The sequence below is a fragment of the Arctopsyche grandis genome, chromosome 12 (genome assembly GCF_051622035.1).
Source record: "Arctopsyche grandis isolate Sample6627 chromosome 12, ASM5162203v2, whole genome shotgun sequence".
Taxonomy (NCBI): Eukaryota; Metazoa; Arthropoda; class Insecta; order Trichoptera; family Hydropsychidae; genus Arctopsyche; species Arctopsyche grandis.
Genome location: NC_135366.1, coordinates 26682045 through 26705962, shown reverse-complemented (window position 1 = coordinate 26705962; position 23918 = coordinate 26682045). Strand labels below are relative to the sequence as shown.

Here is a 23918-nt window from a genome sequence, read left to right as displayed (position 1 = left end):
TATTTACTTAAAATTTAATTCCTATTTTACATATAATAGTGAATATAATAGTATTTAATTCGATCGTATTTTTAATTATTAATTAACCAGTTAGCTGAGTGAATTTCACCGATTAATCGGTCTCAGTATAGCCGATATTAGAAGCCCTAATTAAAACAGTTATTTCCGATTTTATTTGACTTATTTTTCAGCAGTTCTCAAGCTTTTACTATAGCACTATTTTTTATTAATTTCAACCCCAAACTTACACAATGATTCCTGACTATTTTATATCTTTTTATAAAAATAATTTATAAACAACAGTGTAAATTTATTTTGAAACCTTTGAGTAGGTATTATAATCTTTTGATTTTGATTTTTAAATGCTTTTTATTATTAATAAATTATGTTCAACAACACATCTTATATCTATTTTAATAGCTACTGATCTACTGATTATTTTCTATTTTACAATTTTAATTTAATTTTGTTAGTAATCATAGTATTATATTATTATAATGTTAATGTACAGCATAATAGGAAAAACAGCCCATAAACCTATTAACAATTCTTATAAATGCCCATAATATATCTAATACATAATATTATTTATAATCTTTTGAAGACCGCCAACTTCAAAGAATATTTGACAGAATCACACAATTTCAAACTGTATTACCGCACTTTGACCATCTTTCACAAGACCTTATTCAATCAATTACAGTCAGTTTCACAGCAAAAAGCAACAGTCAAGGCCGACAAATTGAGTCTACGACTAGTTAAATTGAATTATAGCACTGAAGTATGTTAAAAACGCAGATAAAACCAGTAGATGCGAGCTGTGATCATATTTCTGGGTCAAATTGACTTATCTTTATTTACCATGTAGTACCAAATTGTACCATAAATATTTCAACTTTGACCCTTATTTGTCGCTGCGTAGAAGCTACACACGACCACAATAAATTTCCCCATACTCGGGGTAAGCAACGTTGTGCGCAGACACCACTCGCGTGGGTGATAGATTATCGCCTATTGTACATATGTGTATTTCAAGGGTCTCTGATATGAGTATGTACACTGTTGTGCTTTTAATATTCACGTCAAGCGTATTATATTGCTTTCAGCTGAAATTTGATATCATATGTATGTACTCACTCACACAATGGACAGAATTAGAAAAAGGCCTTTTAAAAGCATACATCATAAAACGTGACATGCTTGAAAGGGGTAATGGCGTACTTATTTTTCGGATTCATCGTTTTATATGCGAGGGTTCGCGTAATGAATCTCAATTTTCCACCCCCAGATGAATATGTATAAGTAGGGTGTTCAGGGTTTTAAAAAATGTCCTTGTTCTGGGGTGGAAGCTAGGGTTAGTTTGGGTTAATGGTGTGGCTCAAAACCAGACAAAACGCTTTGTAATTATATGTGATGTATATCGTTTTCGGTACGTTGAGTAAGTGGAATAAGTGTGTTGTTATTTAGTTTGTAATGGTACTCGTGTATTGTGTAATGTGGTCTTTAAATCTGGGTTAGAGCTTCAATTTACTATCTTAATACATATTTTATTTTAGGATCTTAGTCTTTGAATGCTATATATAATAGTATACTATTATTTTTCTATTTCAATTTAGTACATATGTACATTTTTACTTTATTATATGCATGTATATTTTTGGGGTCATGCAAAAATTCGACCTCGAGGTTTTGACTGATTCTAAATCAGAATCGATAACGTTTCCATGGCTTAGAAAAAATGTGTGTATTTCGGAGATCATTAAAAATCCGTGTAGACCTCCCGAGTCATAGAATAAAGGCTGTGAACTAACTTTAGCGTATAATTTGGATCCCTGAACTATACCTACGCAAAACTAGGTTCTGAGCTACCTAGCGCTGCAAAAAGCAAATAAATCGTAATAACGTATATTGATGACCAAAATGAGCAATATGGCAAAGTATGAAAACGATCGGATAAGAGATAAGAGGTATAAAAATTACCACTAACACGAAAACCATGTGAAATGCAAAGGAGGTATGTAAAAATTGCGCACTTTTTTAAACGCCCATATCTCATAAACGTGAAGATACCAACAAAAATCATTATCATATTCGAATTTAGTGGACTAAACTTTTTTTTTTATAAGTGTTATTATTTTTGATTGTGGCATTACAGGAGTCCCTATAGTGCAACAACGGTCGAAAAAATACAGAGATGAGAAAAATACATATAAATGTATACACAGACAAAAAATATCATACAAAACGATAAAATTATAATAATAGCACCTAAAGTAAAAATATCAAATAACACAAAGTAGGAAATGTCTTGCACCTATAGCCAGCACCAATATATGTATGTATAAGAACCACGCGCAAATACAAAAAATCCCTGCGAGGCCCAAATGGAAGAGAGAAGATCAAAACTCCACTCATACATCACATTCAATTAAGAAAATAATGATGAGCGCAGGCTACCTGACAAATAGGTTAAAATAATCTCCGATAACCTACACACTGAGGAAGAAAATACCACATTCAGGCTCAGCAGCAACGATTTCATTGAGAAGTCGAATATCTCTTAAAATGGCAGCCATTCGATAAAGATAGGTACATATATTTTATTATTTATTTTACAAAGATATATACCAGAAAGGCCTAACAGGTAGACCCCAATGCGCCTTCCAAGACAATTAATTACAAATATTGCAGAATTTTTATTACATAAATCGCTGTATTTCGAGAGGCTGAAATTAGCAATTAATTAATTAATTAATTAATTTATAGAGACAACTATGGATTTTGACTTGTACATATTTTTTTACATATTGTACATAAATCAAATTCAGATATTTGTGACATAGCGGGTAGGATGATTTTTGCCAATGTGATAGAGTAAACGTTTCAATAATGTAATCAGAAAAATTGGCACACTCTGACAAGAAACGATCGACTTGGAGTCATAAATATCCAAGTCTGACCAGCAGTAACCCGGTAACCTCTCGGTGCTAAACATAAACTCAACCACCAAGCCATTCTGCTGGCTATATTTTATTTTATTATATACATATACATATATCAGGAAAGCCTAACAGGTAAACTCCAATGTGCCTTCCTGGCCAATTTCAAACAATGCACCATTTTTTTTATGACATAAGTCGCTGAATTACGAAACATTCAAAACTCGAAATTAACGAGACATCGATTAATTTTAACTTGTACATACATTTATTGTACTTTAATCATACTCAAATAGTGGTTTCATAGTAGGTAGGAAGGTTTTTAGCCAATTTATTAATCGAGAAACCGTTTGAACAATGAAATCAGAACATTTGGCAAACTCTGATAGGAAACGATCGACCTGGAGCATAAATATCCAAGTCTGGCCAGCAGCATTACAGATATATTCAGAATAAATTATTTTCAGTCGAGGTCAACTCACGGGATCTAACCCGGCGCCTCTCGGTGCTAGGCAAAAGCCCGACCACCAAGCTATGCTGCTGGCTATATATTTACCTATATGTATATAGACAATTTAAAGGAAATTATTTTAAGGAAAATGCACAATCAACAAACAAATCTGTTCCTAAGGTGATTCTTATCAACTTTTCATTTCCGTATACATGTAATATTACGATACAAAGTAGCTGTTGATAGAAAATTCTGTAAAGAATACGCTTTTAATGTTTATATTTACATACAACAGCTACCACCAACACTCATACAAAGATTATTAATTATCTTTCCACTATTTGTTATATTTTATACCTATATTATACAAGACATCACTAATTGATACGTCTTTAAACTTTCATTTATATCAGTATGACATACCCACACACATATTTTAATTTAAAATTTATTCACACAGCCGAGATGTACATAATTTCAGAACTATTGTGATAACTGGCTTACCTCGATAAAATAAACGAATTTTTGTTATTAATCCACAAGAATAGTCAAAATATGATTTTATTTAATTCTCATATAAAGATAATTTAATATATTATCCCTATTAATTTAATTCAGATTCGTGTAAATACGAGTAAACACTAGTACGAGCTTTTTGCTCGCAATTTTACCGATTTAAAGTTCAGCACACTTACAATTATCCCTTTTAAACGAAAACAAAAAATAGTGTGGTCAGAACACTATCTCAATTAACATGTTTCAATAGAAAATACTCAATTTAAAATAGTATTAACAGTGGGGAAAAATCCCAAGTGAAAATACGTACTTTAGACTTTTGATTTGAACTGGACGACTACTTAGAGAGATTTGAAAGTTGAAAAGTACTACAAATAGAAGATAAAATACCCAACTATAGATTCCAATATTCATTTTGCACAGGAAATTGACAGATTTTGAGACATCGACCGAACAACACCAAGATATAGAAAAATCGCGTGATTTAAAAAACACATATGTACATATATATATATATCTCCGAATATCGAGCCAATCAACATTTTTTATTAACAGATTCGTGCTTACTGTGCATAGATTTATAAGAAAAGTCATATCTCGTCTCTGTACCATTTTTCGTGTCGAACAGTGTTATAGAAGGGCTTTCATTCAATCACCATTCTATTTATTCTTCGGCTTGTAATCGAATATATAAATAAATATCCGTTTATTTCAACCCACCGACCGGAATATCGTGGGATGATGACACTGAAATTTAGCTCGCTTCAGTGATTCAAACCGTGGCTCGCGGCGATAGCAAAAAACCCCTCAAAATGTACAATTCTCATCTACTAATCGTGCCATAAAAAAAGCGTAAATAACGCCATTTTCAATATTGATCGGACGACCTAAACAAACTCGCTTCAATTTTACGACCGAACGAGCAAAAATGGGATTTGTGCGATAAATCGACGAAAAATGTTCAGAACCACTGTAAGCTTGTACACGTTCGGTTTTCGATCGTGTTATTTTTATTATTTTCATCGGTTTATTTTCGCTTACGAGGCGATGAAACGTTCCCACATTGTTTAATGTGTGATCAGGTGAATTTTTCCGTGCCCTTGTTTCTATACCGTGTAGATATCGTTTGTAATAAAATTTATTTTATTTATTTTTCATATGTATAAATCAGCATTGGGATTCGTTTTAGATTATGAGTGGTATGCTGAAATTTTTTGATGTTTTTTGAGTGTCACTTTTACGACTTTTAGCGTTGGCGTATATAATCGACGCACTCATATACCGTACGAGTTCGGTTAATTATACACAGTTTCTAAATGGAAAATTTGATATTTTTCTTTTGAAAAATCGTGGAAACCTCTCTCACCCTTCACTCTATATGTACATTTCCAAAGTAAACACAACCGATTCGCATTTATGAGCGCAAACAGTGATACATAGATTGTTTCGATTCGTACGTGACATATCATCGTCGGATCCGTTCGATGGGTGTAGTTACGCCTCTGATTTTGACGAGTCTTTAATACGTCAACGTAAACACTCTGTCTGTTATGTTTATAGAATCAAAATCCAATTTTCTCCTGACGTTTTGTATGAAACTTGCCTTTGACGCATCGAAAAGTGGACTGAATACATTGTAAATGCAATTTTTATTAGTTTTTTATTTATTGTTTTGTATATTTGGAAACGCCTGGTACTTATAATCTTGAATTCAAGTGTGCAGGGTGGGATTAAGAGGTGGATATAGAGAACAATAAACGCGATATCTCTCCCACTGTTGTGTATCGCTTACAAATACAATGGAGAGCTTTTGTTTTCGTGTAATTATATATAGTTACGTAAAATACTGAAAGTGTGTTGCTTTCAGTTTCAGATGTATTTGACATTGATGTGCAAACGAGTGACAGCTGAATATAATGATACTATGTATGTATATTATAAAAATAGTACATTAAGACTATTCCGATTTTTTTTTACAATTTTTCATGGAACTTTTGGAATACAGTTGAACTCATACGAAAAAAGCTGTAGCGAAATTTCAAAAATGACTGCTATCAACTTATTTCAGCTTTTTTACAATCTTGCTTTTTGAATAAATGATGACTTTTTTTGGTTCAGAAACGAGATATGACTTTTATATATATATATATATATATATATATATATATATATATATATATATATATATATATATATATATATATATATATATATATATATATATATATATATATATATATATATATATATATATGTCTAGTGACCACGAATCTGGTAATAAAAAGTGTTGATTGGCTCGAGATTCGGAGATATGTATACGTGTTTTTTAAATGGCGCGATTTTCTATATCTTGGTGTTGTTCGGTCGATGTATCAAAATCTGTCAATTTCCTGTTCAAAATGAATATTGGAATCTATAGTCGGGTATTTTATCTTTCATTTGTAGTACTTTTCAGCTTTCAAATCTCTCTAAGTAGTCGTCAAGTTCAAATCAAAAGTCAAAAGTACGTATTTTCACGTGGGATTTTTTCTTACTGTAAATACTATTTTATATTGAGTTTTTTCTATTGAAACATGTTTATTGGATAGTATTCTGACCACACTATTTTTTTTTTTGATGAGCGGCTGTTGATGATGATGATGATTATAACGAGGAAAGGTAGAAACCAGAATATGTGGGATATGATAGAGAGAGTAAATAGATTAAAATTAATCAGCAACATGGTTAGCAGGTCATGCTTTCTACTGAGGGTTCACGGGTTCAATCCCTGGCCCGGTGCTGATGGCCAGACCTAGGATATATGTATGTATGTAACTCCAGATCAGAGAAATGTAATAATTAAATTGCGGACCAACTTTGCGCAGTTCATTGTTTATTGTTCGCCATGCTTTGTTCATTTTTATGATGAACCTTTTTTATACTCTCTAGCTTTGTAGTTTGCCCTGTTTCCTGGAAAATAGATACAAAACGCCCTGTTTCCTGGTAAAAGCACGCTTCCGGTCCTATCTCTAGTAATAATAATAAGTGGCGTTAGGTGTAATAGTGTTGTACGATTGCGGTATGGCTATCGCCATACTTAAGGACAAAAACACACTAAGTGAGACGTGGGACATGTCTTTTTGTTAGATACTTTTGAACATGTGAAAAAAACGCAGCACCCCTAGCCCATATACATTTTCGCCCTAATTAATTTTCCGCCACAGTCATGTTTTGAAACCGAATTCAACTTCATCGAAACAATTTACAAACGTTCGCATGTTATTTTGAAAAATCACGTTCACAAACAAAATAAAATAAAAAACTGAAAACGATAATATACAATATAACTTTAGTTGAAATGTGATAACTCAGCTCGGATCTAAATATATCCCGTATCGGCGGTATTAGAATTACTCACAAACACATACAAAGAAAAAACTAATAACATTCGAAATATCGAATAGCTTCCTCGTTATAACAGAAACACACGGCCAATGTTAATTTTCGCAACGAGATAACCCGCTGAGGTCAAAACGATAAAGTGTAGCGTTCGGTTTTCAGGTTCTCTTCGTTCAAACAATTAGCCCTATCTAACCGGGTTTATCAATCGAAACGTATACAATTAAATATTTTGCACGTGATCCAAACAATACGATTATTTTTCGATGATTCAGCTTTTAAGATTGCCTGTTTACATTTGGGATATCCTAATTAGATCGCTATTGTATTGCACGCGTGTTTTCAAGTAAACATGTTGTTTGAGTTGTTATTCCAGACACATGAGAAAATTGATTGATCAAATTCGTCAAATTATAATATATGTATGTAGTTGCGAAACGAATGAATAAGACCTAATTGTAGTCAACATAGTAATTATTCATTTGTATGATAGCTGATATCATTATACTATTATATTCAAACGAACTGTCCCTGAACGTACATATGTACATATGTTTGTATCTTGAAATCTGGGTTAATGATTTTGATAAAATTACTACCCTTACCACCCTTTCTGGTCTGAAAAATGCATTGAAAATTGACTTTGAAACAAAACTAGTACTTAACCTAACCTATCCTAACCAACCGTGTCAATCTAAATATAATCCTTTCGATATACAATTATCTGTTATCGCAGACAGAATTAATTAAAGACTGAAAATGAATGAATAATATCACTCAACATAAAAAAAACCTATTCGAAGCGATATATTATATGTAAATTGATAAAATATGAACAAATTTATGATGCCTGGAAATCACAATCTACCTGATGTGTTATCTGAGACAGAATGTTTATGTTGAAAATAATTGAATTAGTATAAAGTTTTGTTTTTTCAAATATTATATTATGAGTATATATGTATGTATGATTGTTGCATAAATTCATGCCCGTTTACCGTTGAAATACGTTTGAAAATCGTGCATGAATTTATGCAATACTTCAATATTATCCATAGATTATGTAAAAAAAATAACAAAATATTTCCAAAGTATCGATAATACCTATTATATAATATAATATTATTCTCGAATGTTCTTATTTGCTTCTGAGTAATTTATTTTTTAATATTAATTGGTCTGTCTATATAAATAATGTGAGCTTATAAAAGGGAGAAATCCCTTGAAGGGTTAGCTTAATCGTACTAAACCTTTTTGATCCTAAGGCTTTAAAAGCTTTGCGTAGCAATGCTGGAACGTTCTTTTCACCTAATGAGGGCTTATATTAAGTATTATATTTTGTTTTATATTAGTTTTGTATGTAAAGTAATGTACCTACGAATAAAATGAGTATTCTATGGTTTACCGACGAAGCGATTTTTCGCCTGATTTTCCTGTCGTAAATATCGCCAGCAATGTATCCATGGTAGGCGTCTACCTCATTCCACCAACTTGCAATATCGCAAGGCTCGTTTTCCCAACTTTTTCCGTGTATTTCGTCGTCGAGTTTGTACATATATACAATTTATTTATAGTTTGTATATAAACAAATTTAAAATTGGCTAGATAATTAATTATAAATATTTTAAAGCAAAAATAAATCACAATCAATAGAATAAACATTTGACTATTGATTTCAATACATACTTTTGGCGCATCAATACTAGATTTGGACTTCTGTAAAAATTGCATTTTTTTTTTAAACACTTACATACATCTCTTAAACGAGAAGAAGCCAACATAAATCATTTTCATATTCAAATTTAGTTGATCAAACTTGGTAAAGATTGATTGGTAAGAAAAAAGTTACTTTTTACAAGGTTTCTATTAGTTTCACTTCACCGATTGGTCTGAAAAACTTCCTACATTCTTCCGATCGCTTTGAAACTTTGCCATTTTGCGAGGTTTGGCCGCTGATAGAGATTTAAATTGGGTTCGCTAAGTCGGTGGTGAAATATAATCGTAATAAATACATTTAAGACTACAAAAAATTTGGAGATGGTGACAGCACATCCACGCCGTGTTTGTTTGACTTTCCGCCCCCCCCCCCCCCCTCGTTTTGTCAGATTTTAATTGTTTAAACGCCTATAACTTTATCATTTTCTCACTATATCTTATAAATTTTTAATTATAGGCTCTCATTATCTCTCATATACATTTTTACTTCACTTATTGTTGCTCAGTGTAATAAATAGTTCGTCTGAATAATGATTATAACGGGAGGGGAGGCCAATTTTATGTTAGACCATTTCAACTATTGGGATGAAATTGATGAAATTATCTTTATATATTTAAAAATCAATGTTTGTCTGTCTGTCTGTCTCAAATAGGCTCCTAAACCAAAGGACCGATTACGATGGAACTTTCAGGATTTGTTGTATGCTCGTCCGGAAAGATGACTGTGAAAAAAAAGGACAAAACCTCTTATTAATACTATTTGTAATTACGATTTTATCGACGCGAAAGTATGAAGCGCCAGTGTGCAGTTAAGGAAATGTTTACGTTGGTAACCAACTTGCGCGCACGCATTGCCAACGTACAAATACATTACGTACCACTCATACCAACCTGACATTACGTACCACTCATAACAATCCTACATATGTATATAAATCAATGTTTGTCTGTCTGTCACGTATGCGTTCCTATACTTTACCATAATTTAATTTGATTATGAAGTATTAATTTGAAACTGAAACATTCACTTATCGAAACGCATCGAGAAACGGAAACGGGAACGAGAATTGTATGCGTTATTGTACGATGGAACTTCTAGGATTTATTGTATGCATGTCCGGGAAGCTTACTGTGAAAAAAATCGGCCAAAAACAGGAACGGAAACGGGAAAAACGGGAATGAGTGGCATTGCAACGCAATAATTTCAAATGTTTTCGCATCGCGACATGCGTTGTTAGGGTAAAATAAACAAATAATTGAATAATTTAAAATGTGTTCGCTGTCTGCGTTTTTTCGACAAATGGGAACGGAAACAAGAACAAGAACGGGAACGGGAACGGGAATTGAATGCGTTATTGTGGCATTGCAACGCATGCCGGGTTCAGCTAGTACTAGATAAAAAATCATATTATTTAGGCTGAAACTGAACGCTATGAAATAAGTACGTTGACTTGATGTATAGCCTGTTTATTGATATAATCATTACATGTTTAAAGAGATTAGCATTTTAAACATTGAATCGGACATAAAACATTGATTATATACAATTTTAAATTCCCTGATATTTCGCACATTAAATAATAAACAAATAATGAAATTTTCCAAATGTTTAACATTATTCCGATCGATTGACAGGGACTGTACTCGGCGGAAAAATAAACTGTAATCACTGTAGAATCATCCACCAATGCGGAAATGTGTTTACACATTCGCATCCACTCGCTGTTTACACTGTCTCGGAATTAAATAGCACTCGATCGAAAAAACATTCCAACTATGCCAGTAGTGCACTAATGTGTGCAAATTGCATTCGAAATGGCAACGCCAACGATTGCATTACCAGACACAATACATGCGTGAAACTGCATCCCTGAGCTTTGTACCGTCAGCTAATTAGCACCAAGATAACACCAATTATGTTGATTATTACAATGCTCTTATCCTTTTCATTAAGTTGGTTTATTGTAATCTGTGTTGCAAAACGTTGCTTCTTCACCTTTCAAACTTTGATTTGATATATCCAGAATCACTGGCGCTGGGTCGTATCCTGCCATAACCAATATTCGACTTACAGCTTAAATTGGGATTCATTCGAATACAAAATACTTCTATAAACCTTCCTTGTAGTATTGTTGCAGATAAAAACCCAATAGATTTGATTTTAAAATGCTTTTTATTATTACGAAATTATAATAAATCTTATATCTATTTAAATAGCTACTGATCTATAAATCATTTTCTATTTTACAATTTTAATTTAATTTTGTTAGTAATCATAGTATTGTATTACTCTGATGTTAATTTACAGCATAATAGGAAAAATAGCTCAAAAACTTATTTACAATTCTTATAAATGCTCATAATACATCTAATACATAATATTAATTAAAGAAAACCCAAGATAAAAACTTATTAAACATGAGATATTTCCGATAGTTTGAATTAGTATGGTATAGTAATAGTATGGCTGCTTACCACAAAAAGGCACAAAGTGTGCGTGCAGTCGGACGTGTTTTGTATACATTTCGATTCAAATTTTAAACTATGCACAAACGAAATAAATCTGTATATCTTTTCTACACAGGTCTTTTTTTATCATTTTTCTATAAGCTGGAATTTTCATGACCCCGGTCACTCGTTTTATATAAATTTTAATTTAAAAAAAAATTATATATGCTTCATATTGTTCGTGTTTTATGTAGAGTTGCGAGTTATATTGAATTAGCGAAGTGCCATCCGTTAATATAATACAATACATGAAAAAGTCCCGCTCTCGTAATTCAATTAATTAGTTCACTTTGGATCTCCCGAGTGATCAAATTATGTATAAAGGCTTGAAACATATTCAAATTTATTATAAACAAATTTTATTTTGTATTCCTGACAGTTCCAACACTTTTCATAGGCATAAATAACAGTCCTCCTTTCAGCTGGACAGTTTATCATATTAACAAAATAGTAGGTCCTTCAAACACTATAATAAATAATTTATATATGTATGTAGGATCTTGTTGTTACGAGATTAAATCTTGTTCTTATATGTATATACATACATACATACATATGAATTATTTGTTTGTGTTCCGAAATAGTAAAAAAGTAATTCCTAAACGAATTACTCGACCATAGTTGATAGATTTGGCGTGGTACAATCTAAGTCTATTACAGACAAATCGAGCGAAAAATTGATAAATTTGTAGACCCCATAATGGTTATTGCATTTATTTATGTATTCTATGTATGTATGTATTTCATGAGTATTTAATATCGTAATAAAATTCACCCCCCCCCCCCTCCCTCCCACCCCCATTTATTTGAGTCCAAATTATTTGGATTTTTGTCGAGTAGTCTAACTTAGAAAAAAACGTGAAAATTTGCCGACCATTTTACGTTTTAGATTTATTACGGTTGGGACCATTTCTCAAACACCCTTTGTCTTTGATCAGTTATTTATCTTGTAAGCAGCCTCGTTTTAAAATATTTTTTTATCTAACAAAAGATTATTCAAGACGAATCACCCAACCAACGTGAAATAATGTTCCGCATCTTTAAAATCGATAAATTGGGGATGTTATGTGGGCCGCTTCAGTATATTGCGTTCATATTATCGTCGTAATATGCAGACACTTTTTATTCAATGCTTATATACGAGATGAAGGCCAATTCAACCTATTCCTCATTACTCGTCTCATTCCTACATCTACTCGTCTCATTTGAATTCACGTGTTGTTTAATCTTGTATTAATTTCAATCTTTTTACTATCTTCACCGTGACAATCAATCTAGTCACATGTAATATTTAAATAATTTGAATTTTCAGGTGATATTCTTGATGATGCCCTTGGAGATAGCATGGGCGTGGACAGTTTCATGGAAAGGCGGAGAAATCATGTGTCGAGTCATGGCATTCTGTCGCGTTTTCGGTCTGTACCTTTCAAGCTTCATCCTCATATGCATCAGCGTGGACAGGTAAGCTGTCAAAATCCACAAAACAAAAAACGTAGGACTCAATTACAGAATTGATTTCGTTTGAATCCTCAGATATTATGCAGTATTGAAACCGCTCCAACTGAGTGGGGGAATGAGAAGAGGACGAATAATGATAGCCACATCATGGATAATATCCATAGTATGCAGTGCACCACAGGTGATTGAATTGAATTAAAAATATATAAAATAATACAAATAAATAAATAAATAGTGTGATAACCCGTTTCTTTGCTGTATGGTGATATTTCTTTCATTATGGTGAATATGATGACCCGTGCTGGGGTCGAGGCTGAAAAGGTGACTGTGATATTGATATCATTTTTTTTGTTGGTATCGAATTCGGTGGAATTGAAATGTGTTATATTGTTGAGTATTGCATCATTCAGTTCCGCAAAGGGCTTGCACAAGCTGAGAACTTTTAATTGTAAAGCAATATATGTATGTATGTATTTTGATGTATTAAAAGATGCCAATTTCGATTAAAAATGTTATATTTTATGACAATATCCTCTCAGACGAATCATCAAATCAAAATCAGAGCAATAAGGTACGATACAAGTCTAATATGCGACGAACTTTATGATTGACAAATAGGGGATGTTTATGTGAAATAATTATGTGGAATCTTCTGGTTATATATATATAAGAACTACAATAAAAATAAACGGTTTTTATTCTTCATTGAAACAATATAACTTTGGATTTACGAGATTTAAAAATGGTCACTTTTTTGAGTCACTATATGTATAATCAAAATCATACGACAGTCATAGTATACGAACTATTGCATAGTGTGATGTATACATACATGTACAAATCATTGCTACCTATTAAAAGCATGCAAGTGTTTGAGCATAGAAAGTAACTTGCATAGTTTTGACTAGTAGCTAGAGTGTGTATACGGACCATTTCAGAATACATTAGCTTAATATTTATTTCAATTTTCATTTAAAATAAACACACATACCAGCTTCAAATCAAAATCAGACTAATGAAGTTTTGAGCTACGATACAAGTCTAGTAAGCGACGAAATTTACAATTGATAAATTGGGGATGTTATGTGGTTTACCGCTATGTTACATTTATGAAACAAAATACGATTCGAAAACTGAAATAAGAGTAAACGATTTTTGTTCTTCATTGAAACAATATAATTTTGGATTTAACAGATTTATAAATCGTCCATTATTCAAACTATTATTTTTATGTAGGTATGTATAACCATAATCATATGATAAGCATGACTACCTATCAAAAGCATGCATGCTCAGACAGTGGCTTGCATGCTTATAGCCAGCAGCTATCGTGTGTAAGCGGATGCTTTGCAGAATACCTTAGCTCAATATTTATTCTAATTTCCATTTAAAATACGCACACAACTATATGTATAAATTTTAAAATAATACCAACCACAATCTCAATTGTTCGTAGTATATACTTGTAGCCTTTTTACTGCCTATTTACGTTACAATCTATAGAAAATGGTGCTATGATTCAGTGCAGCTACAGACGGTGTTTTGTTTAGGCAACTTATTATTTGGTTGGTTAAATATAACTAAAATGATCTGTTAAAAATTAAGATTAATGATCAGTAATTTATTAAAAGAGTGATCAGTTAAATAATATAAATGATCAGTAAATAATATAAATGATCAGTAAATAATACTTTTTAGATCAGTAATTAATTAAAAAAAGTGATCAGATAAATAATATAAATGATAAGTTAAACCAAATAAATTATAATTTTTGACAGTTGGATGATAGCGCATCGCCCATCTTAGATCTTAGCAGCCAACACTTATTTATTTAAGGGTCAGGTTAGGTTAGGTTAAGTTAGGGTTCACCCTATTCATTTAAGATTATGTTGTTAGGGTCGGTATTTATTTATTTAACAGACACGCAAGAACTGAGACAGTAATACTGAAATGAACCTGGAGCGAGGGGCGAAGGCCGAAGGGGTTGAAAATGGAGGGGGGTCAATATTTGGTTATGAACGATGTTCAAGTTGTTAAAGCCGGTTCCACGACATAAGGTCCAATGCTATAAGATCCAACGACATCGGTCAAACACATATCGGGAAAAACAAAAATCAGGAAGCCAGTTGATAAACGAATTCGTAGCCAGGAGAAAAGTGAGAAATCAAAACACCAGTGAATGTCAGATTGTATCAACGCGTGGTCCGACGTAAACAAAGAAACGCACGCGGGTGGAGAGTACACTATCGAAAACGATCCGATATGGCAACATTGGCTCTAGTTCAAATGTCAGAATGCTTAACCGCCTAGACGCCCAGCCGACGCGCTGAGCGTATAATAGATACGGCTGTTTGCGCCTTAAGGCGCTTTGGGCAGCTAAGCGGTTAAAACTGATCTTTTTATTTAATAATTTATCATTTATTTCGTTTTATATACTGATCATTTTGGTTTAATTACTGCTCATATTATTTAAACATTTATCATTCTATTTAATAACTGATCGCATAGCAATTGATCAATACAAACAGATCATTTGTTATATTCACTGATCAATCCATTATTTTTACTTACCAAATGTTTTTTTTACTGATCAAAATGTGATTTTTTTACTGATCGGTTAAATAGAGGCCTTTTGTTTACATATATAGCGTCCATCAGTTACAATGGCAACTCTGTTTGAAGTCAACTAATCAATTTTTATTATCTTTTGGGATATAAATATACAGATTTTCATATTCCACGTGAAAGCGCACCCGGAAGTACCAGATTACAAGCAGTGCATTACATACGGGTTCTTAAAGAGCACATATCAAGAGCTGGCGTACTCCTTGTTCAACATGTTGGCGATGTATGGAGCACCCCTGGCAGCATTTTTTTTTTGCTATATTTCCATCTTGGTCGAGATCATCAGACGCTCCAAAGATTCACTTGACTGTAAGATGATAGTTTGGATTATTTATATGTAGAATGCATGTTGGTTTTTAAATGCTTTCAATTGTAATAGTCACTGATGTTGTGATCATCTTCTAAATAGCAAGAGTCAAATTGTAAATGAAAATTTTGAATTTTCAGACAAAATGCGTCGCTCGAGTCTTGGTTTCTTGGGAAGAGCTCGATCGAGGACCCTGAAGATGACCATCACCATAGTCTTGGTGTTCTTCATATGCTGGACACCGTACTACATCCTCTCAATATGGTAATTTGACCACTGACCCATAAGTTTCGGACATCGGTCGTTTTGAAACTAAGCCTCGAATATATCAACGTGCATGTACATATGTCCAAATTGATTGTTGACATTGTGTTCGATTTGATGTTTGTTTTTTGTTGTCACTAACGACCGGTTTTTATTTATACCGATTTTGCACTCCGATATGAGTTCGATTGTGTTTCTGTTTTTCCTCTGTCGCTTTCCCGAGTCGGAGATAGAGATCTGCTTTGGAAAAACCTCTCGTTACACACTTCAATCACTTTTAATGGGTACGACCTTTCTCGCCTTGCCAAACACCAGGCAAGGACGTACCCATGGAAGCTTTATCCAGATCTAATCTCTCTCGTATTGTGGGAAAAATTCAATTTAAAATACACACAATGAGAAACCATCTTGGGACCATTTCGAGGATTATGATTTTAGTTTTCGTGAATAGTGAAGAAAAACTTTGGACTCTAACATATATGAGCCCTTCAAAAGCCAACATTTTTGTTATACATGCATATAACTGTGTTGGGCCCGTTTTATGGATAACATTTTATGTACATACATATAGATATGTAACTATAGTCAATCCGATTAGCGAGAGACTTACGAGAACCGAGATGCTGTCGCATTCGTGCAATGTGTTGTAACATTGAAAGGACGTAACATAATTTCTTTATATTTTTGAAATTATTTCTTATTTAACTATGTAAAATTTCTAGCTGTATTACCCGGCTTCGCTCGGTATTTGTAATATAAACCGCTTACACAAGACTAATCTAATAGTAAACATTTTATTAAAAAAATAAATAAATAAAATAACCCGTAGTAGCCCGTCTAGGGCTACGCCCTCTGCGCCCCTCTGAGCCTTTGTCGTCTAGGGCTACGCCCTCTGCGCCACCCTGAGCCTTTGTCGTCTAAGGCTACGCCCTCTGCGCCCCCTAAAATCGAATCGGCGCCTTTGAATCGAAAAAAAAATAAATCGAATCATTTGTTCGATGACGCCACGGATCTACGAACGAACGAACGAAGGATACATACATATATACATATGTACATACAAAGTCTCTTTCCAAATTATATATTAGATTACAATATAATTCAATGCAAGGTCTTTAATAATATTACTGTAAGTTTTGCTGTCCATAACATGACGTTGACAGTTACTTTTATCGACTAAAAAATACAAATTTTCATTAACATAAAATATATATTTATTCCATAAATAAATTAGTAATATCAGCAAATTACTTATTTTATATTATATTAAAACTTTATTAATTTAAATATTTCGAAATACGAAACACGAACTCAAAACTAATAAAAAATTAATTCTACCGACCACTATACGCACGAATAATGTTGTATTTCTTGACCAAAATGCAATGCTAAACTGAAACGAAATGTAATTGGCCAATGCGATAGTATGTATTATATATTTTACGTCGGTCTCCGTGACGAGACAGAATGTTAAATGACAGAAAACGCAAATATCGGAAGGCTAAGATCGAAAATCGAAAGACCTTAAGTCGAAAGATCAAAAAAAAATAGTGCATGGTAAACGGTACATACTCACTTAATTTGCGCGAGCAGGATACAACAGGAACAAGAGGAACAGGCTTTTCCTCCTGTATTAATGTGCGCGCGCAGAATACGGGAGGAAAAGCGTGTTCCTCTTGTTCCTGTTGTATCCTGCTCGCGCAAATTAAGTGAGTATGTACGTGAGTATGTACCGTTTACCATGCACCATTTTTTTTTTGATCTTTGCCTTCCGATATTTGCGTTTTCTGTCATTTAACATTCTGTCTCGTCACGTTAATCTCGTGTTGGATCGGTTCCATTTTAATTTTGTATCCATTAATATTTCAACGGTTAGCTTTGGAAAGTAATTAATACACAAACCACATCCCAGTTGTCGCTAGCAATTTCAGCATATACAGCCCTTGCGGTCATTTCACATCGCCCTTCAATCCATTCCCACACGCTCACACAGCCGTCCGCGTACAAATGAACATGTATATGTGTATGTCATCATGTATATGTGTTCTTGTCAATGGCACCGGTTTGGTATTCTGCATTCGAATGAACTTCTGATAGTTGTAATATTCATTTTTTGAAATCTCCACGCTTGTCCATGCAAAAAGTCTCACATACAAACTTAATACAATCCTTTCTACAATATATTACATTTCGTTTAAAGCGTAATTTAATATATGATAACTACGTAATCGTATTATTTATACTCGAGTGACGCCGGATATATTTTTCGGTATAATGTAAAGTTGAAGTTTTTAATTTATCTACATAATCTACGAGATTTTAAAGCTCGATTGGGTTATTGAAGAATTAATAATATAATAGTATAGAAGACAGGCGCTATGAAACTCTTCAAACGTAGCATGTTTATACATATATAATATAAATTACGGGTTGGTTTGGTAAGCAAGCTTCAATGTTCGCAGCCAACTCGGGTAAATTATATGGCGCAATTTGTTCTCTTATTCTGGGGCACGTACCAATTTGATGGTTTCATCGCCTGTTGCTCGAGACATCAAATTCCTCAACCAGATTTCTGTTAACTTGGATTTGTTCAATCTAAAATACTGAGGGATTGTTCAGTTTTTTAGATTGTAGAACAAGTAAATGTGTTCTCACATTTAATTATTCATATTTTGTCTTATTTTTTTTACTTTTGTTCTTTACTTTACATTATTTTTGTAATTTTTCATATATAGCAATATCCTAGCTATAGTGACGCCCTGGAGTATATCTGTAATGTCACTATAGCTTAGCTGTAGTAAATAAATAAAAATCTAATACACAAAAAACAGTAACTTGTAGGCAAATTTGTTCTCTAGGCAAGTGATCTCAAAAAGGTTGGCCGCCGATGTTATTGTTAAATAGAATATAAATTTACAAAACCAGTAAACTTCCACTTCCGGTCGACACAAGCGATGTGAAATATAATGAATTTCTAAATCTTTGTAGGTGTTATTTTCCTCGGAAAAGCCGTTGAAATTGGAAAAGTTTTATGAGAAATGTATGTGATGCAAAATAGAAAAGTAATAAAGTAGGCATTTGCTGTACCTATACATTAGGTGAAATTGGCTTATTTTACATCCCAAGAAGGTCGAGCTGAAGAAGACAAATTTCCCAGGCAAATTGAAAGTAATGAGTTTTCCGTGACGTAAATGATTCTAATTTATTTTCCTCTCTGAATTGAAGTGTGAGTGGGGATTCCGCGAAAAATGTGAATTTTCTTTCGTTTGAATTATGACGATATTTTTTATTCGAAATTAAAGCGTTGACTGCTTTGTTTGAAAAGTCGATCGTAAAGTTGGAAAGTCATTTTAAATAATAATAATTTTAATTACTCCGAAAAGCGAGATTGGTTTTATAGTCAAGTGCATTCGTACAAAGTTTTTTTATGTGTAATAAAAACAAATTTGATCGTTTTGACGACCACCGATGTAATGCTTTTTTTTTATAAAACGAAACTGTATTAATGGATGGAAATGACTCTTGAAACTTTATCGCTCGAAAATTAATTTCATCAATTGAAAGATAGAGCTTTAAGAGGCAATGGCATAAAAGCATTTGAGAATAAATGGCATACTTGATAATAATCTATATATACAATATATATAAAAATGAATGTGTGTCTGTCTGTGTCTCGAATAGGCTCCTAAACCACTGAACCGATTACGATGGAACTTTCAGGATTTGTTGTATGTATGTCCGGGAAGATTACTGTGAAAAAAAAACCTTTTAATAATAATATTCGTAATTACGATTTCACTGACGCGAAAGTAAAGCTATCCCGTCTTCAACGCATCACGCCGCGAGTGTGACAATAATCGCGCCGCGCCTACCTTGCACTCGAATGAGAACGGGAATGGGAATTTCACGCGTTATTGTGGCACTGCAACGCATGCCGGGTTCAGCTAGTAATCTATAAAAAAACAAACTAAAATATTATTTATATTCATCAATGTATATTAGGGCCAAAATCGACCCATCTACACATTAGAGTAATTCCGTTCCACCATTCGAGTAAACTATTGTATATATACATATATATACATACATATATATATACTAGTTGTTTTACCCGGCTTCGCTCAGTATTTGTAATATAAATAGCGTAAACATAGCGAATCGAATAGTAAATATTCATTTGTTTTTTTATTAAATTTATTTAAATAGAAAAAAATATAATATTCGACCAATTGAATTGTCATCATATAAACTTTGTTTTGTTTACGAAGTTCCCAACCCAATATACTTATATACATACGTATATACTTATATACATACGTATATACATACTTACATATGTATAAAGTCTCTTTCTAAATTATATATGTATGAGAAATATATATTTTATTTTTACATAGATATATACTAGGAAGGCTTGACAGGAAGTTTAATAACAAACAATGCAGCATTTTATTATTACATAAATCACTGTATTCTGTTAAGAGGGCTTTATACCCGAAACCTTAATTTTGTTGCCGTTCCTTTCTTCGATATATATATGTATATTGAGTGAATGTATATATTGAGTGAATGCGACAATATATATTTATATATATATATATATATATATATATATATTCGCTTCGATAAAATAATACGTATTTTAAATCGACAAAATCGAGGTTTTGTATTCTCCAGTTTTTTCCTCCGAAACTGGACCAATTTTAAAAAAAAATCATCATCGGTATGAGAAAGATATTTTCTATGCAAATGTGTGCGTATCTTTTTTTAAAACGACCGTTAAATAAGCACGCTGGACTCTTTTCGTGGGTGTAAAAAAGAGGCGATTTCATAGATGTTTGGCGGCTCCTAGCTCCTATAAAAAATAACTAATCAAAAAAATAAAAACACAAATGCATGCCAATGGTGGATATCCATAGCATATTAAAAAATAATTTCTCTAGTGCCATAATTGAGGAAGGGAGAAGTATAATACGTTTGTATGGACAATGCACTGGTATCCAGCCCTCTTTGGATTTCCAATATTATTTTTACCCCCCCCCCCTCTTCAAATGACCACTGAATTAAGGTCTGTTCATACCTATCCAGCACGACCCGTATCCTGCAGGTGTCCTGCAAGTGCGGATAGTATTCTTTGGAACATTATATGGACGTATTCGTACTCCATTCGCGCATGCGCATTTACGCATTCATGCGCGTCCATATAGAATGTACTAAAGAATACTCTCCGTACTTGCAGGATTCGGGTCGTGCCGGATAGGTACTCTAGACGCGTTGCACTCTTTTCACTTGATCCTTTCAATACTAATTCCCAAAAATATTTTTATCTGCAGCGCGTTTATCGTATGTTTAACGGAGAGCTGAATGAGGTTGATCTATTTGGTATTTCCCTACATCAATTCAGGTCTAACATCAAGAGAATCTTGACCGATTGATTCATTTCTTCTCCTATTCTATTTTTCCAATATTTCCAATATTTTTATACTTTAGTTTAGTTATGTAATGTGCTATTTAATCATATTATAACTTTCATTCTTTTCCTTTTCATTTGTTTATTTTGTATTTACCTTTTTCATTTGTTTTATATTTGTAAATTTCAATTTCTTCTTATATTCTATTTTATAACCTTTTCCAAATATTTTAATACTATAGTTTAATTATGCAATGTTCTACATATTTTGTCATGCCTTTATTCTTTACTTTTTAATTTGTTTTCTTTATATTTATCTTTTTCATTTTTGTAAAAATCTATTATTGGACTCGGATGTTACATTTATTATTTATTTACTATTTGTTTTTTTTATACATATCTATGTACATCCTGTCTGTTGATTTTTCAATTAATAAAATAAAATAAAAATAAAATAAAATAGGTATGGACAGACCTTTAGTCACCCAAGGGCTAGTTTTTAAAAAATAATTCAGGAAATTTGACCCACTTCTCAAAAAGTTCACCATCACTGATGTAGATGCTCATTCTAATGTACACATTCGTGAAGATAGCGAGTTGAAAATAGTTGATTTTGATATTCTGTTGTGTTGCAGGTTCTGGCTGGACTTCGATTCTGCGAGGCACGTGGACATGCGCGTGCGGCGCGGCCTGTTCCTGTTTGCGTGCACGAATTCGTGCATGAACCCGATCGTGTATGGCGCGTACAACGTGCGAGCACGTGCGCAGGTGAGGTGGCCTGCCACCCGCGCACCCCCACCCACCATACCCACGCCCACTGACACCAGACTTGCCACCCTCTCTATATCTTTCCGGAATGTTGAGTGACACCCGCACACACACCCCCAAATCACCACACCATTTTGAGTACTTAAACTATTTCAAAATCCACCGCAATTTGTAGGTTATGTCATTCAAAATGGCCACTCTTACATTTTGAGTCCATCGATGTACTAGGCGGTGTGCCAACCCACCGATATGTGTTTAGTTTATAAGTATGAATAAACAATACTCGTATTAAAATCTAGTTTTTTGATCGAGCACGACTGAGTGGAATACATAAATCGAACTAGCAATAGTGAACCCGGGCAGTGTGTATTGTCAATGGCGATCTGTAAACGAATGCGAACAAGTTTGTAAAAACTAATGCCTTTTCTTAATTAAGTTTGTACTGTTTGAACAGTCAAAAATCAGAGAAGAAAGGGAACTTATAGGCAAAAAGAATCATCACAAAACATAAAATAACAATAGACCTCTCTATTGTCCGAGAAAGCAGGAGAGCAAAAAAAAATGCTTGATAATAGAAATTGACAATAGTGAACCATTTTTTTTATCCATTGAGCATCTTGTCCGCCGGTCTCTACTTATTAGCTTACCTTTTCAAGAATGTAGCCAAAAAACTTTAAAGGAACTTTGAAAATCCAAGTTTAAAAATCCAAGTCAGCCAAGATATGTACATATAGTGCCTTCAACCTATACTTACATATGTACCTATATATTTGAAATGCCGTTAGGATCTCATGTTCAGACAATGGAACGAGGGGGAGGGGGGATTATTTCACACTTCGATTAAAGCCCGCTTTAAAGGTCGATAAATTTGACCTTTAAAGCCCTCAACATAAGGCCACCCCCCCCCCCCCCCCAACGAATACAGTCTAAGAGTCGGAGAACGAGATGGTTGTTCATGAATATCGCACAAGAACAACCGCGTATCAATGCTCTAATAAAAAAAAACACACACTGTACATATCCAAGTACAAAATAAACATCAACGCATGAACACATAAAGCGCACATGTATTAGGAATTAATACCTTAAATGTGTAGTGCGAATGCACGCACACCTCAAGTAAACATACTTTATTCGATAGCGACGGATTTGTTTAATTGTTTGTGTTGATCCTCAAATATCAGTTATGAAACCAACAAATGCCGTGTATTGACATAAGTGCTGCCCGTGAAAATGTAGCTTTAGGCCTCAGACATGCGTGCTATGTTACGCGACAAATCCAGCAGAGTGGTCTTGTGCACAAAACGGTGCAAAAAAGATACTTATATATGTGTATGTGTGTATATTGAAGATGATGTCTTTTTGTATGAGGCCTAATACTGAAGACAAATATTAAAAAAAAAAACATGACACTTCTCTGCTTTCTTCATCAACGCTTTAATACAGGCCGAAATGACGCTCTTGTAAACTTTGATTTTTGTTTGCCGCCATCTTATGTTACTAATAATTTATTATTATATTCACAGCTATCAACCATTTCACAAAAATAAACTTATGAAATATATATATATATATATA

The 23918-nt window shown here is 33.2% G+C and overlaps 1 protein-coding gene across 3 annotated transcripts in view; it reads left to right on the top strand.

Annotated features, from left to right (window-relative positions):
* AkhR (Adipokinetic hormone receptor) overlaps positions 1–23918 on the top strand; it is a 28902-nt gene that overhangs the window by 1820 nt on the left and 3164 nt on the right. For 2 of the 3 annotated variants that reach the window (XM_077443269.1, XM_077443270.1), the window contains exons 2-6: positions 12821–12969; positions 13042–13147; positions 15693–15900; positions 16039–16162; positions 22208–22340. In XM_077443269.1, the coding sequence (XP_077299395.1) occupies positions 12821–12969; positions 13042–13147; positions 15693–15900; positions 16039–16162; positions 22208–22340 (720 nt within the window). Of the gene's footprint in view, positions 1–12820; positions 12970–13041; positions 13148–15692; positions 15901–16038; positions 16163–22207; positions 23883–23918 lie in introns of those variants that run through there. The other variant, XM_077443268.1, reaches the window with a different exon arrangement.